The sequence below is a fragment of the Temnothorax longispinosus genome, chromosome 2 (genome assembly GCF_030848805.1).
Source record: "Temnothorax longispinosus isolate EJ_2023e chromosome 2, Tlon_JGU_v1, whole genome shotgun sequence".
NCBI classification, from domain to species: Eukaryota; Metazoa; Arthropoda; class Insecta; order Hymenoptera; family Formicidae; genus Temnothorax; species Temnothorax longispinosus.
Genome location: NC_092359.1, coordinates 7,740,124 through 7,757,974, shown reverse-complemented (window position 1 = coordinate 7,757,974; position 17,851 = coordinate 7,740,124). Strand labels below are relative to the sequence as shown.

Below are 17,851 nucleotides of genomic sequence, written 5' to 3'. Positions count from 1 at the left end.
ATAAAATGTAAAACTATCCAATAAATAAATAATACGACCCCAATAAAGCTACTAATATAAACCGAAATTAAATTGTGTAAAATCGCGTACGTTTGCAACTTATAACTTTTTCATCTCGAGTGAATTTACGAATATCGCTTCTTCGAGTTAAATTGACTGAAATGGATACAAGACATCACGAAAACCGAGTGGAAGATAGATTTTCGATATTTTACGTGCAATATAAATCGAAAATAATCACTCGCGTTACAGCGGCACAGAAAATAATTTAATATAACGACGTACCTTTGTGATGTTTGTTGATGCTTATTACTTGACCATCTTCTCGCTTCCACATTAATTTCGGCGGCGGATATCCGTCGGCCTTGCATGTGAGAGTAATGTTCTGATGTTCTCGAACTGCCACAGTGCTCTCCGTAGAAAGGGAATCCAATATATTCGGTGGCACTGGAAGACATATAAAAGAGCTTTTTTATTCGAAGTTTAACCCGTAACGTTGTGTGATTAACGTTCGTTAAATACTCCTTTTAATGCAAAATTTATTTCGGATAATGTAACGTGAAAATACTTTTCAAATGCATCGCGACAATTAAATAGAATAAAATTAATTTACATTAAAATAAATATTTAGTTACTAACATGAATTTTGCTGCATTATAAACTTTTATGCCATTGCTTATTTTCTTCATATTACACGTCACATTGCAATTTATTATTATTAGGAAATATACGTTTTGTATGTAAATTATTTAGAACAAGTTATTTATAAAATAATTGAAGTTATTAATAAAATGATATTTACCAACGACTTGAAGAAAACCCACTTGGCTTATCATTGGATTGGTATTTACTTGGCACATATAATATCCCCGATCATCCTGTTGCACACTATTAATATGAAGCAGCCATGTTTTCTGATTGTCATGCGACACGGAAAACCTGGGTACTTTCACGACCACATGCTTGTGAATAGTGAGCAACATTTGACGACCGACATGGATCCACGCCACCTGAAAACAAGAGGAAAACAAATATTTAAAGGTACATTGTTAAATAACTTTATATACATATACAAATGTACATTATGCCAGAATTATAATGTATTTCTAAATAAAGTATATATTTTTTATAAATAAAATAACGCTCCTCATTTATAACGTTTTCTTAATGTTTCTTATATGTTATATTTAGTTCATCTTTTCCCCTTTTTCTTTTCTCTATCTCTTTCTCTATCACTTGCGTTACCAAGTTTGATATTACTATTTCACAAACAGCAAAAGTAAATAAGTGATATAAAGTAATTGTAAATTGCATGAGATTTGATAACGATAAGCACTAGAGAGAGAAAGTACTCATGCGTTTTCCAGTTAAAATTATTGTCATAAATTATTGCATTAGAGTTTATAAAAGCGTACATTTTCTCCTGTTTACGTATAATGTGGGTATAAAGTATTTCCGTTCCATTTATCCCATTATAATGTGCAATAAAAATTAAAATAATCTAAAACTTTATTATAATATACTCTCGCTAGTGATATAAACGTATATACATATACAAGTTCAAATTTAATCCAAGATCTAACGTTGACCAGCAAAGTTGAGCAACCATCACGTTGAAAATTTCAACGGTGCCCGCTTAATATATACACCTCCCTCAGACACGAGTTCATAAAGCCAGGAGGAAGCAGCCGTCCGTTTATCGCACCTAGTTCCTGCATTGAATATTTCCATATTAGCACGTCGCAAAGTCACGCCGTCTCTGAAAGTCCGCAGCTAAGCGTCCCGTCAGCGAAAAATTTTCTCTCTCTACGTCTCAAGAACCATGCACGAATATCCCCGAATACCGCCCCGGCGAATCTGCGCGGCGCGAGTTTTACGATCGGTGTCAAACTTGTCTCGCGATCCTGACCTCGTCGCGACAGCAGCACGAGCGTCGATCGAATGGCATCACGAATAGCGATGTCACTGAGATCGAAAGGCGAGAGGAGAAAGAAAAGATTGCGCGGCGCGATGCTACGCGCGACCGCCAGGAATGAAGATTATTACGCCAGTATTTTACGCTCCACCGAGGTAACTCGCGTCTAACTAAGCTCATTCCGCGACAAAGCTTATGCACTTTCAAGGACTTCCGGGCCGTTTCTTCAAACCTTTCTTCTCGTTTCCTCTCCTCGCCATGGGTTCGAGGCAACGCCCGGTAGCGCAACGGCGCGCACCGTTTCTCATTCTTTTTTTTCTCTTAGCTCCTTTTTAAATATACTTTTTCATAACTAGAACAAAAACAGCAACGAATTCCGCCCGACTCGGTTCCTATTATCGCATTTTCCTTCCTGCGAGACGTTGTAAAGCACGTTTTCGCTAAGAGAATAACATAAGAATCTACGAGTTCTCGAATACTTCATAATTAAAATATTTCCAAAGGATTTGCCTTATTTACAATTTAAAAAGTAATGTTAAAAATAATGACTAATTATCTTATTGTTTGTGTGCTCGTCGTTGTATTGCAAAGGTTCGCTGTAATTCAGTTATAATTAATATTGTTATGTTGATCATATTACTTTTGTTGATTTTATTAAGCAAATATCCAGCTTTCGCCATATCGCCTAAAATAAATAATCGATAGAAGTTCAGATAAAAAATATATCTAAAATTGAAAATTAAAGGATTTTACTTAATGTTTATTAAACGTGTTGCAATGTTCACGATTTTGCACAATGATTTACTCGCTAAATCTCGCTTCCTTTTAGATTCGTTATTGCTGCTTGGCAACATCTGGATCCACGGAAATGGCGCTTCTTCCGCTTTTTCCTCGCCTCTTTTTCCGGGCGTATATATACTTCCTCAAATTAAGCCAGAAACAGTCCGTTTGGACAGGGTAAATTGTATCATTTCTATCCTTTCTTCTCCTTCAATCCATGCAAAAAAATTCGGCTTTTATTCGTAGCATTATTGTTTATAGAATATATTGTAACAATATTTTGATATATGCCTCATGTTTTCTGGGATGCATATCTTTATATCTTTATATATCGAATGAGAAACATTTTAACAATTTTTAAATTAAATAAACTTTTAAAAGATATGCCAAATCCCCCCCCCCAAGCATGATATATACATATCTGACAAATTATAATTAAACAATTACAGAGAAAATAAATTTCACAACAGCTACTTATCGTTAGTATAAAAACTCTATAACAGAGAGCATTATTGTTATATATTTATTGCCGCAGTTGTCGCTGCAGCTGCAGTCGTCGTGAGATGCGATTTTGTTAGACGTTTTAACAAATTATGCTTAATCGACTTATCGCGAATCTAAATCTGATCTGACAAAACATTTACATTTAGGAGTTGCTGTTTCCCACGTTTTATCCTACTTCGAATTCTTTTCCCCTCAGGTATTTCACCTAGGAACTCGGCAACAACTTCGTCTAGAATTGTTCGCCTATGTACCGCTTTTCCTTTTCGTCGGCACCCGGGTAAGCAAAAGTTTCAAGTACGGGAAATCACAGTACATCCCGTGAAAGTTCTTTAAACAGTCAGACGCCACTGACGGCTCTCCTAACGAAGAGCTCAGAAGATGGATGGTGGCGGATCTCTGAAGCTCTTGTCTGCCAACAGGATTTGCTGGTTCCTGAGGATCTCCGAACTCAACAGATTCCGCTTCAACTTGCGTGTAATTCTGAAATCCGCAGCGCGAACATGCGGTCGCCACAGTTTTCGGCAGGTTTCCCTATACCGCATTCGCGAAAAAGAAAAGGAACAATCCGACCGCCTGCACGAAAGCCTCAAGGTGAACAATACGAGATCACTACTGCCAGAACGACAGTAACAGTTTTCAATTGCTTCTCATTGTTATTAGAAAGCATCCATCCAATAATTTACAAACAGGTCTCTCTATCTCTTCCTCGCGAATGAGATTAAATTGACCATTATATAATGCCACGCAAAGTCCCGAGATTAATAAGTTTTATATTACATACATCTCTCGGGGCAATTTTCACGACGGTTTATAAGCAAGGCTCGCCGAGAGGAGCGCACCGGGAAAGTTGCCCGGGATCTCTCGGAAAAGTCACCGTAGCGCGATACAAGAAACTTTCGTAGTCACGCACTGTGGATGGCTCCTAAGTTCTAACGAAGAGGAAGCCGTCGCGACGCGCACGTGCACGGAGATGAGGGCTCGCTTATATAAATGTGTTCCCCAGAGTGTCTTGAAAATTAAATTTTGGACACAAATATAAACCGTGCAAGAAAAACGCCATTTTCGGTCAAGACTGGATCATGGAAGCCTTAATAATATTATTCGCGTGAATAATATTTTTTGTGAACACTTTTATCTTTACATATCTGTAGCATATATCTGTACTGCAGCAATAAGAATGGTATAATGACTAAAATAAAACGTAATATGCAGCCTCTGATTTAACGAGTAAGAATGAATCTTAAAGAAGAATACTTTCTTGTGCTCTATACATAACTGCGGTATTATATCGGTCTTAAACGGTTTCGACAAAAAACCCCCACTGGTTGCAAGCACGATTGAAAATTCTGGCAGTAATTCAAACCCTGTCTGCAACGTAGGAATGTAAAATATTATCGCAAAACCTACTGTAACTTGCGGTGACAAATCGCATTTCTAACTGGGTCGCCCGTTAAAAAAAAAAGATAAATTTAACAAAATATTTTAACGCGATTTTCACACGGAGGTTGTAAAGAATGATATTTGATGTGAGCAGGTGCACATCAATACGAGCGTGCGCCAAAAGGTATTGAGAAACGATCATCTAAATTATAACAAATCTAGTGATCGTGACAGGTTATATCATAGCGCGATATGGATATCTAGCTTTTACAATTATACCTACGTATGATTTATATAACTAGCGCGCGAAGATAGAGATTCTGTTTGCACATATCGGTATCTATTGACAGTACGATGGATGATTCAATGCAATCTAGATTCACGTGTTCATCGCTCGCTTCGATCACTTTTATGCTTAACCTCGCACCCGAGAGCTCGTTTTATACGGAGATTTTTTTTTTTTTAGTGATCGATTGACAGCCCGAAAGCTGATAAGAGGATACGCGATAATTAAAATATAGAAACCGTAACGCAATCTCCGTACCGTGAAATAATTTCAACTTTCTGTTGAATGCAATCTGCTCCTGCGATATCGACTGTTCCTCCATTTACGCATATAAATCCATATTTATATGTTATTTTTAGCCAATAGTAAATTTCCAAGTCAAAACCGAAAGGAAACAAGAACGGAATAATTCATATGACAACTACAACTTAATGCGGCAACAGTTCAGCAATAAGAATCGCCGGTTTTATAAAAAGAAGATCGCAACAATATTTCAGTGTGGAGCAGAGTTACTAAGACAGTCACAGAAGATAATTACGAGTCATAGAAAAAAATTGCGGAGAAAATGATATCTAAATATAAAAAAAAATTGTATTTGTACTATTCTTACAGGAATTTCTATAATAAAAGCGAAATAATTATTGCAATAATTATATAGAGGTTTATTACATTTATTAGTTTATTATATAGAGATTTATACATTGACTGATATACTCCATACTTTCAAGTATTACGGACATGCAACGTTTATTCGGAGTTTATACATACTGTACAAACTTTTGTAAGTACATTGTAACATTGTACAGACGTACTTGTGTGCGAATTACTTGATGAGAAATCGCATATGCTTAGATAAGGCCAACATTTCAAGCAAGTATATACATAAGTTCTGTCGAGAACGTTTGCACAATAACAGAAACGTTGATAAGTAAAAGTGCAAGCACTTTGCGCCAGTTTCCCGGTTTTGTGCATGACAATCAACTGAAGTGACATCGCAAAAAATGCAAAGTATTTTATATTGTGTTATATTTATGCTGCAATGACCCCGTCTATTCAAGCTTCGCAAAAGTATATGATAAAACATTTAAAAGTTTTCCTATATTTATAATCATGTTTAATAAGTACGCTTTTATTTTTTATAGCTTTTTATAGTCTTATAATTTAAATAAATTGTAAAAGATGTCATATACCTTTTAAATACATACTCATAATCGAATAAAAACTGAATAATAATTATATTCAGGAAACAATAGCAAAATTAAAGTTCTTGATCCCGTACGCAAAATTAATTGGACTTTTTTTATGTTACGTTAAGCGCTATTATCATAACTTCTTTTTTTTAATACGTGTAATTATCTATTAAAAAATGATCTCTAATGATATCATGTCGAATCACTGATACTTAGCGTAATCTCTATCTATATCGCAAATATCTATATATTGTACTTGGTTCAACATTCACTTTCGTTTTAACATTCACTTCTGCGAGATCTTTCATCTTTGAAAGAAACGTTTACACCGTTATACGATACTAATCTTTCAAGTAAAGTCGAATTAAACGGTTGGCACGTAGGAACTGTCGTTACGGCAAGATGTTGAGCGTTTGGCACGACCCGCAACGAGTTGTTCGTCCTTCAATTTCAATAGTTTAACTTGCTATCGCCACGTCGAGGAATTAACGTGAAATATATCGTGAGGACTGCGCGAAGTCAACAGAACGGAAGTTTCGAGCAAGTACCATTTCGCGAGCGTATAATTCACGGGAGATTTGCCGCCTAAAAAAAAAAGTAAAATAATACGGAAAAATGGTCAAATAATTCTGAGAGGGATTTTATGCCGATTTTATGCACTACCGCCTTCTGTTCTCATGTTTGAGCTTGCAACGAAGATATATTAGCTCACTGAATGAGTTACAAAAAAAAGCCCCGACTTGTTCTTTATGAAATTTTACTTCGCGTAATAAAATCAAAAAAGTTAACATCTCTCTTCAGAGAATCTAAACAAAATTGTGACAGTATAAATTAATGTAAGTTTGCATGTATAATATTTTTCCACTTACTTTACAAAACATAAAACGTTGACCGAGTTTACGTACACACTCGTCAAGATTACCTAAGAGTTTCACCGGCGAATCTATCGATTATCGAAGTTTTGTACGTTGCAAACGATCCGATGTACTAACGACTTTTAATGAAGCATTACTCGCCCGGTTGGTGTACTGTTAATTAACCACTAATTAACACCAATGCCTTGCTGTTAAATTTCTTCCTCAAGTAATTCTGCAGGAAAATTCACAGGGTTGTAAACGATACGCGTTTGGCCCCGTTCAAGTGCTATTACGGTAGCTGAGTGTTACGGCTGCATGCACGACGATGGCCGTGGGGCAAAATTCAAAATTGCAAAGAGGTTGCAGGGAGCAAGACTGGAAAAGGAACGAGAGAAGAGGGGGGAGGAAGCAAAGCAACAATCGGGACGAAAGGGAGACTGGAGGGAAGATGAAGAAAAAGAGAAGAGAAGCTATTCTGGACTGATGAAAGAGATCAAATGAGAATATGACTGAGCGAAGAGAGACGCAGAAAAAGACAAATCAAGTTGTTTGAGAACGTAACAGAAAGGAAATTTGGCATAGAACAATGAAATTAGAGCCGAGTTATGACTTGTGCAACTATGACGACGATACGTCATCGTAAACCGGTAATTACTGTTCGTTTTAATTAAATTCGCAAAAATGTTCCCGTGGGTCACCATAATAGCTATTAGGCCGAGTCTGATTTCCCAGAAGATCAATCAGTCAGTCAGTCAGCTTTGCATTTGCTCCCGCGCTCTATGCTTCTCCAATCAGCAACTCAGCTGAAGAACATCGTTGTCTTACCGACGAGTCATACAGCTAAATAAGTTGATTTTTATACGAGTTAATGTTTCTACTGAACTAAATAACGACGCGTGATATCCTATAAATAACGCAAATTTATCCCGTCACTTGTTTACATCCAAAGTAATCGATTTCTTCAATTTAAACGCGTTAGCTTGTTTATAAATTAAAATAGTACTCTGTAATAAAAACAAATACGTATATAACATGTATACCTCTCAATATTTTTCATTAAATCTTTATCGGTGTTGTTTTGTTAAATTTCTACAAACACGTAAACAATCGCTTCGATTTACACGTGCATTTGTTATTGATTTATCAATTAATAATAATGCATTAGCATTTACGAATAACACTAAATTGCGTACGATAACATTCGTGATTGAAAAGAAACACGTTTGAATTTGTTCGCGAGAGAATTTGCGCTCGAGAATTTGTTAAATTGAATAATTAAAAAGAATTACCATTAGTACAATAAAATGCAATGTTGTTTCTACTGTCAAAGTCTCTAAATCGATTCACAAAAAGCAAATAAGCAAGAAAAAGCAAATAAGTAATAAAATTTTTACTTTATTTAATTTTAATTTTTGTTAATTAAATATCAAAAATTTGAAAAAAACTGCAATGTTATATTTCGTAAAAAAGAAAAAACATCGACAAATATATTTTTTATATGTACACACATGTATTTGCTACCAATTTTAATTAATTAATTTGAATTAATTCACCACTGATGTTAATTTCAAATAGCTGTCAATTCTGATACAATCAATAATAATAATAATTTATGTACAATAATTGTGCATTATAACTTTTTACAGTTACAGTTTCATTATACTAAATATTTTCGTCATTTTAAATATAATTATAAATTATCCATATACATTTCTTTCGAATCAGTTCTTTATGAAAATAAAACTTCTTGGAAGATCTCCTTTCACAAATTCGACATAAACATATGTCTGTTTTTAATTCACCATACTTCCTACATCATAATTGCCTCTCCAAATAGTTGAAGAGAGATGCAAAATGAAATAATAACATCTGATAAATGTTCGTTAATTAAAATGCTCTTAGTATGAAAATTGTAATTTTAAAAATAATCTATAAAAATTTAACAAGGCAATAATAAAACATTAAAGCTGGGACATGTTCGCCGGGACGTATTCTTAAGAATTTTTATTATTACGTGTGAGTTAACACTTTGCATTTATTCGCAACGATTTTTCAACCGGCGCCGGTGCAATTCATCTCGCAAAAGGGTCAAAGAGGCAATTTTCTCAGCATGAAAAGGTCTTCCTGGCATAATTAAATCTGAAAATTCGCGAAGTCGTACGGTTTCTTCGCGTTCCGCCGGGGCAGGCAGAGAGGACAGAGAAGGAGAAACTTTGGCACCCTGCAGATGAAATTTTCTGGCGTTTTGATCAAAGGGCTCAGTCAAGAACTGCAATGCGCGGCGGCTAGGCGCTCTCGAAATGTCGACTCTAACGAGACTCGTCGTAGACGGGCTACGTGTTTTGAATACGAAGAAAAAACGATTGCGCGTCCTACCGTCGTCGGCCACGGTGCCGTGTAAACTCTCTAAGGCGATTCAGAACCGTAGAAAATTAGATTACCCTTCTGCGTCGTTTATACTTTATGCGAGGAACGAATACGTTTCGAATTGATTAAATATATTACAGATAAATATTTTCCAAGCTGCTTCAAAGCATTGATTTTTTTAAAATAATTCTTTATAGAATATTGATATACGTGTTCTGAGAATACATAATATTTCGTTAAAATAAAATAATTGTATATGCTACAATTTATTTATTTCACAAATGGAAATAGATCATATGTATATATAAGAAGATAATGAGCTGCCGTGTTCAATAAATAAACGCAACTAAAAGATTCGTATAACATAAATATCCAGATAAATTTTAATTTTCAAAGATATATAAACACAATTTACTTAGAATTAAATGAAATAAGATTGAATTAATACAGAAAATAGAAAATATAGAAAAAGAAGAAACAACCGGAAAATGATAACCACTAAAGTGTTTACGCGACATATATCTTATTTGTATTGTCGCCGGGAAAACAGCGCAGCAAGAGATGGCTTCGATATTGCACCAGATTCGCAGCCTGAAAACGACCGGTTGAAAAGCTGAGGCAATCCTCGGGCCGGGCCGCCAGGCACAAGCCAAATACCTTTACAGCCTCGGTAGAAACAACGAACGATTCGGTGGCGATCGCGGTTTGTTCCTCTGAAATCGAGCTATTGCTGTGCAACCGCGCGCATTCCTTCCAATCCGAAATGGAAACTATTTCGCGCACATCTCGAAGAAGGAGGAATATCCGTGCCGCACAATGGTCTATTTTCGCGATCGTTAAAGAGACGGAAAATTCTCAGGCTCCTTTCGAGCTCCGCGCGCGACGTTCGGAGAGGCGGAGAAATTTATTTTCGAATCGGGACGCGCCGCGCGGACGAGCGATGTCTCGATGAATTTTCGACAAGCGGGATATCGACGGCACTGTCGAATCGCGAGCGTGCGGAGCGGGACGAAAAAAAAAATTACCATTTTATTCAATATCGCGTAAGAAGTTACGCGAGCCGTTCGCGAGCGAGCGCGCTTATCAGTTGTACGACGCGACGCTCGAACGACGCGCGATCGGAAAACGTTTGCTCACACACGAACATCGCCGTATCACTTTAATGGCATTCTTAATAGCCGTAGGAGAGTTCCGAAGTTGATGCAATCTCAATTTCCCGGTTCCTGCGCCTGATATATCAGTGATTTTCCACCTTTGCGTTATCGTCTGGAAAGTTCGCCGAGTCATGCGGCAGTTCCGGAGCGGTTGGTTTCGCCTAATAACCGTCTTCTGCCCAGCGCAAACTGGTCCGAGCGCGTGCGGCCTTCCGCCTCTCCCAACATCCAGGATCCAGGCCAAAGACTTTACGCGCGGGATATCCCAATTAGCAAAAACATGTCCAAAAAAATCGTGCCACAATTACCAAAAATATATTCAACATCTTATCTTTGTGATTGGAAATTTTATTATTATTGACTTAAAAAATTGGATAGCAGTATCCTGTTATTTATTAATCTATATAAAAAGTTTTATTTCTCTTAAAAGTATTTAATATTTTTGATAATATTTTGATTGCTTATCTCAGAAGTAATTAATTGTTATTTTAATTAACATATTTTTTTCTAATAAAAAACCGTCTCGCGATATTCACCAAAATATTCGGCACAGATGAAAGTAATTTTATCCGTGAAGAAATTTGACCTGGAACATCCTGTACAGAGAGGCCAGTGGACTCTCTATATCAAAGAATATTATAGCATCGCTCTTTCGCATCGCGATCGGTTGACGATCGGTCCCGTTTACCGCTCAAGGCTATCCGTGCGAGACGTAATCGCGTGCTTAATGCAATTTTCTGACTAACGGTACGGCATGTCCACCCGAGTATGAATACAGGCTTTCAAGTAATTGCAAGCTACGAGAGAAACGAAGCGCAAGATACAATGCATTTTAGATACGTTGCTTCCTAATAAATTAATTAACTAGAATATTATCCGCGCAATTTATTGGGATATTGGTAGCGAAAAAGTTATATTTTCTCTTCTATATCTGAAAGTGAAGAGTTCTATACCACGGATAATCATCGTGTATAATAATAATAATTGTAAAATAATAATGTTTTATTTATTGACGTGTGACTTCGATTACCCGCCGCGCCACTTCGAAATTGCTGTTATGTAATATAAAAATCGTCAGTGTTGATCGGGTTAAATTCTCATAAAAACATCTCGCGATTCGTTCATTCATCTCGCCGGATCTTCGACGTCAGTCAGGCACGCAGCTTTGATTCCCCCGAACGGGAAAATGGGAATGACGATACGATCGACAACTTTTAATGAAGTTCAAGGATTTCCTCGATTTTTCATACATCCCTCGAAGCGCAAATACCCATTTCACTTTGGAAAACTACATCGCTCGTTACGCCTGCCGATATGTTTGTCCGTGTGTAACGTTGATCGCCTGCAGGCTGCGGTATAGTGGCGTCTCGCATCCAACTCCCTGACGGGACAACTGATGCGTTTCCAATACGGTTGCCTAACAGCGGTCTTCAATGCTATACCGGGACGAGCCCGCAGATCACAAAGTATACCAGATACCGATTACGAGTGTCTTTTTTATTCTTACGAGGAAGCCTGTTCTTCTTTGCATGATTTTTTGATGTGTAATATTCTAAATACATCATAGAGACTGTTATAGTAAAAAAGGCACGCAGCTTATCCGATCTAGGTCCTGTAATATTACGTGAGTTAATATATCACGCAATAAAAATATATTGATTTATATCTTGTTGCAAGATATGTATCAAACTTATATTACTTCAGAAGGAAGTATAGCAACCTTTGAAAGCGTATTACATAAGAACACGTATCTAATGGCCTGGTTTTTTCTATCTGCTGCGTTACGTCACGATGCCTTGGTTGCTGAAGGAAAGGCTCGCGAAATAATATATGGGTATGTAAATATCGTGGGTAATTATATTCCATATGCGGAGATCATCCGCGATTTTACGTAGACTACCGTAGATTTTAGGTAGACCAACTAAATTAAGACAAAAACATTGCGTGGAACATTATGAGGAAGATTAGCATTTTACCCTCGCAAATACGATTTAAAAAAACGGAACTTTGTAACAAACATCTTTGCAAGACCGCCGCTATAACACGCTCTTTGTAATCCGGTTAACAAATAATTGAGGAAACTCTGTTTAGTAAAGGATGGCAAGTTCTGACCGCTGGGAAAACACGCTCCAGGAATGAAGAAGAAAATTACAGGGATAGGAGGAAGCGGTTGCCAGCGCGAAACTAAGAAGGGAGACGTTCAATTTAGATCGCGGCTACATGCAAGTACACATTTATGTAAGCGTTTAAAGATTCAGTATGTTACCTTGTAAGTTCCGAGATTTTCGATGACACAGGGTAGGCTGACGTCCCTTCCCAGCGCCACCGTTACATTTGGTATCGGTTCGGCAAATATTGGCGGATCGGAAAGCGCTGCAACACATAAAGAAGTACCATCAGTTATGCAATTCTCGTATCGATGCGTAGCATAACAATTATTAATCCTTGACTATCTGAGCTATTTTTTAATTCAGATCTAGCGGATCTATAAACCTCAATAAATCGTGATTGATATTTTTGTAGAATCCTTCTTAAATTAAATTCCGAAAATATAATTTCTATTGTTGAAAAACCGGTTGTTTTCCAACAATTCGGAGAACTAAACTCTCTTCGTTGCTCGCTCGGAGCAAGTTCAGTGTAAAATTCGATACCTTGCACTTCGTAATACGAATCCGCGCGGTGACGTATGACGCGAAATATAATTGAGACGACCGTCGAGCTGCCATAACCAATAACGCGATTAACTCTTCTTCTCGCCAATATTTTAGTATGTATAAATATTATTGACGGTGTCAATAAAACGATAATAGTGACTGATAAACTCTTGATGGCCAAATAGAAAATTGGCCGTGCTCGTATCGGCTCGTGAATTTTTTATCTTCGAACCGTCGTGGTCGGTGTCCCGCCGAATTGTGATAGTCGATAAATGAGGTCCGTTCGAAGACGAATTAGCGAGAAACGATTGCTCGTGGTGAGGTCCGCTATCGTGTCACATCCGAAATCACGCCGTTACGAATCGACGTCGGCATATATATCCGAAAAACATTTTCGCGAACGAAATTAAGTTCCAGCATTTTTAACCGTCATGGTATGGTGAGCGCTATGGTGCGTGCTTGCAATTTGCATTATTTATTCACGTTTATTTATTCATGCCTGTAAAGTTATTTTAATTTGTAATCGACTCGTTTACATACTTTTTATTTAGAAATTTGCTTATTTGATTTCATGCTTGTCATACAAAGAATGCTTATTAACACCATTGTGAATTAATTATTCACATCCGAACAAACAATCCGATTTCGCGGATTTTTATAATGCAATGAATCCTGTAATCGTATTAATAGATTGCAATTATGCATACGTATATGAGCTATTCATGTGGTACAAATGATGGCATTCCCGAATGAAATGCTGAAAGAATAATAATGCATATATATAGATACGTATATATATGTTTAATTAAAAGTCCATGCATTGGTCATTACTACAACTACTACGAAAATAAAGTCCACTATCTGGTATCGCAATCATGCGCGAGATAAAAAAAATACATACATATAGAATATACTGTATTTATAAATAAAGCATTTATTTTATGTTATTCCGCTAAATATTGTCAAAGCTTACGCAATATTCGTGAAATATCTCGTAATGCCTGGTCCAAACTCGTTTGCGCGTTCGAATTTTTACGAATACCTGCACTCGGAATACGACCAATTATCATGCAGACAGGAGCGTCGTGGAATTCGAGTTAAAATTTATATAGCGACGATACTTCTCGTTTAAAGCTGAACCAAAACGCATGTATCGTTACAGCTGCGGGACTGAAAGTGTGCTCGTAGAATATTAAACGTACAATATTTTCATCATTATTATTCCCATTGTGCCGGCGCAAACTGGAATATTCAACCGATGCCGCCGGATAATCCCTCATATTCTTTCGCACTTTGCGTGCGACCACAAAAACCGCAAGGTATTTGTATTTAAACAATGCAGGAGAGGAGAGGAGCAGCACGCATCATGTGCCAAAATTTAAATAGCGCCGTGAATCGGCGGAAAAAATTTACCACCCAGTTGACAAATGTCACAGTCCTGACTTTCGTTTTAATAAACGCGTCAACATTTTGATACTCGTCAAAGAACGTTTTGTTAAGCTCGCGAATACGTGAAACCACACGAAATTTTTATCACATATAAAATAATATCAAACGTAGGATATCAAATAACTTGCGATATACATATATATCTGCAACCTTAAGTTTCGAAGCTCGAACAACTCTCTTACACGCAGTAATATATATATAAATCTTTTTAAAATAACATTTAGCAATTATTTTATCCGTTCTTTTTCTGCCTTCGTTGTTTTCAAGCAAATTTAAAATTCTTGATAAATGATAAATATTATAATATAATTATGTGCATTCATAATAAAATATTTTTAATAAACTAATGTAATGATAAAAACAGGAAAGAGATGGTATTATGACTCCAGAAAGTATTATGATGAAACGATCGCTCTCACAATATCCTCTTTGACGTTGTGAGCGAAACACGCGTCTAACGTCGACATGGAAGGAAAATCGAAGGTGCTGAAAAGAAGAGGAAGGTGGTGGATACGCCGGAACATCCGTGTCGAATGACGACTCTTCTGAGGAACTTTTGGAGCTGGTGCACTCGAGAGTGAAGTAGGAGGATAGTTGGCTGACTGCTCGACCGGAAGAGGACCGCCGTCAATTCCGGTCGAAGACTTCGCACTGACCGGAAGTCCGTGCACACTGACGCACACCAACGTAACGTGCGACGTTTTGGCGAAAACCCGACAATTCTAACTCTTGATGCCATGCTCACTATCACATTTCTTGAAAAACGATTCACGATAAACGTTCGGATCCGGATTTGTTATCTTTCTTTTTTCATATAAAATGCTCTGTTATTAATCTGTCATTAACATTTGTTATTAAAGTATCAAGGTCATCATTTATATTCTGGCAAGAAAACACAATGACAATTTGGCATCTCGGTAATATTAACGCGCAAGCTAAACATTTTCAGTTAAATATTTTTAATTTTACATATCATATTACTGAACTTTTTTGCAAAATATACATATATATTTGTTACAATAAAAGAGAAAAAATTGATATCTTTCACTACAAAGACTACGTTGTCCAATTTAGGTCTTTTTAATTATATATACACGGAAAAAAATAATGTATCAACAACATCATTTTTTGTATCAACAGTATCAGTGTTATTGAGATAAAATTTATTGATGCAACATCAATATTAATGAACAAAAAACATCAGATAATTGTTTTAATAATTTAAATATTTGGTCCAATACCTAATATCCAATTGAATTAACTACATATGGTTGTGGCAGCCCCTGACGTTGACGTTTAATCGAAGCAACTTCATTTTTTTTCCGTGTACATACATATATATAATTTAAAAGACATTATATATATGTACATTTTATATCGGTTTTTTATTTCTTAATCTAGGATAAAATAGATAGCAAATAAAAAACTTGAAAGCAATAGAAAGTGTAACGCTAATCAACTTGTGAAAAGGCATCATACTATCATTTTTTGCTAAAAAGTTCTAGAATGTGTAATGAAAGAAATTAATAAAAGAGTATAGCGCTCTGGGAAAAGACAGAGCACGAGTTACTTTAATGCGAACAGAATTTTCAGAAGCTTTGCGGGTTTCCAGTAGCAGGATACATTGACGACTATCTTTATGAGATAGTGGCCAGGGAGAATCCCCTGGAGAACTTCCGGGTGGGAGACTACGGCAAGGTCGAGTTCCAAGAATTTAAATTATTATTTAGTCGAGAAAGACAAATTACCCCGGCCTGGTGCTGACTATCCCAAATGCTATACTGTACTCAAGTAATTTGCGACGCGAAACCAATTAAAGTTACCAATTAAAACGCTAACGTTGCGTAAATACGCATGCGAAAAACTTAAGTCATCTAAAATATTGATTCCGTTCCATTCATAAAATATTACACAGTAAAGGTGACTTTTGAATCTTAGTGAGATAAATTAAACATTAACAGTATTATTTATTTTAATTAATAACAGTTTCTATTTCCATTACGCTCTTGATTTTGTCGTCTTCTTATAAATCATGAACAATTCAAGATGTATATGAGAAAATAATTCTCATCACATATATTTCTCAGAAAAGCGATTTCAATCAAGATTTATTACTATTTTATGAATGACATATTTATAGATACTTGTGCTAATAGAAGCTAATAATATACACAGAAATTAAATTACAAATAAGATTGTATCAGCATATCGTAATAGTATACATACTATACATAATTAAGTGAGTCATGGTTCTATTATGTAGATATACGTATCTACTCGAGTACGATTACGCGCTTCGAAATGTTACTATACGCAAACCTAAATATTCATTTAATTAATCCATTGATTAAATAAATGTTATAAAGTTTAATTTACAAATACGTTTATATTTATTTTATAAAGACTGAAAAATAGAAATTATTTTCCACTATGCACACGCAGCCGCATATATTTCGCATGCAAATATAATTTTGTAATTACTTATTAAAAAATATTTTAATTACTTTGATGGATTTTAATAATTAATGAATTAACACCTCAATGTACATCGAAAGAGAGCAAGCAGAAAAATAAATGTCTACATAAATATGTTATTACATTACATTTTACATTTATATTCTTGTAATAAACCAAATTTATAACAAATCACTACTCAAATATTTTAGTTTAGCTGCCATTACAACAATTGTCGTACCTATTGTGGCTATAGTAAAGGCACCGTTATCGCATGTAACGGTGACGTTATCGTTTTAGCGATAAAAAGGTTAATGTAAGATAAAGCAATAAAGAATATTTGCTGGCTAAAACAATATTCTAACCCATCGATTCTTCGCGAACAAAATTAATAATCTATTTGATCGTGCGTATATTTCTTAAACAAAGCATTAATCGAGCGTATTACCTTCGAAAATTTTCACGGCAAAACATTTATTTTAAATGTATTCCACACTATCCAAATAGTAACCTTTAAGTACATGATAAATTTAATATATTTTCGAAATATAAATACACGTATATAAATTTCAACGCTTTATAAACACGTTCTGATCAACTGAATTATTTCGTGTGCATGTGTGCACATATCGCGCAGTATTTTGTAGTTTACAAATGAGAAATTATAAATATCAAGATATTTTTAAAACCTTTTCATCTGCTCTTCATATTCCATTTATAAAATCTTGTGTCTATTATTAATAAAATATGAAAATTAATTTTATTATCATGTCCCAATTTTTTCCGCGTCATATATCACTGAGTGTCAGTATCCTCGATATATTCAAGATAATTATCGCTGCTATCTATGTGCAACCGAAT

The 17,851-nt window shown here is 35.8% G+C and overlaps 1 protein-coding gene across 8 annotated transcripts in view; it reads right to left on the bottom strand.

Annotated features, from left to right (window-relative positions):
* LOC139807967 (lachesin) overlaps positions 1–17,851 on the bottom strand; it is a 268,286-nt gene that overhangs the window by 68,451 nt on the left and 181,984 nt on the right. For all 8 annotated transcript variants that reach the window (XM_071769497.1, XM_071769498.1, XM_071769490.1 and 5 more), the window contains 3 exons: positions 12,700–12,806; positions 803–1,010; positions 286–447 (listed from right to left, as the gene is read on the bottom strand). In XM_071769497.1, the coding sequence (XP_071625598.1) occupies positions 286–447; positions 803–1,010; positions 12,700–12,806 (477 nt within the window). The remainder of the gene's footprint in view (positions 1–285; positions 448–802; positions 1,011–12,699; positions 12,807–17,851) is intronic.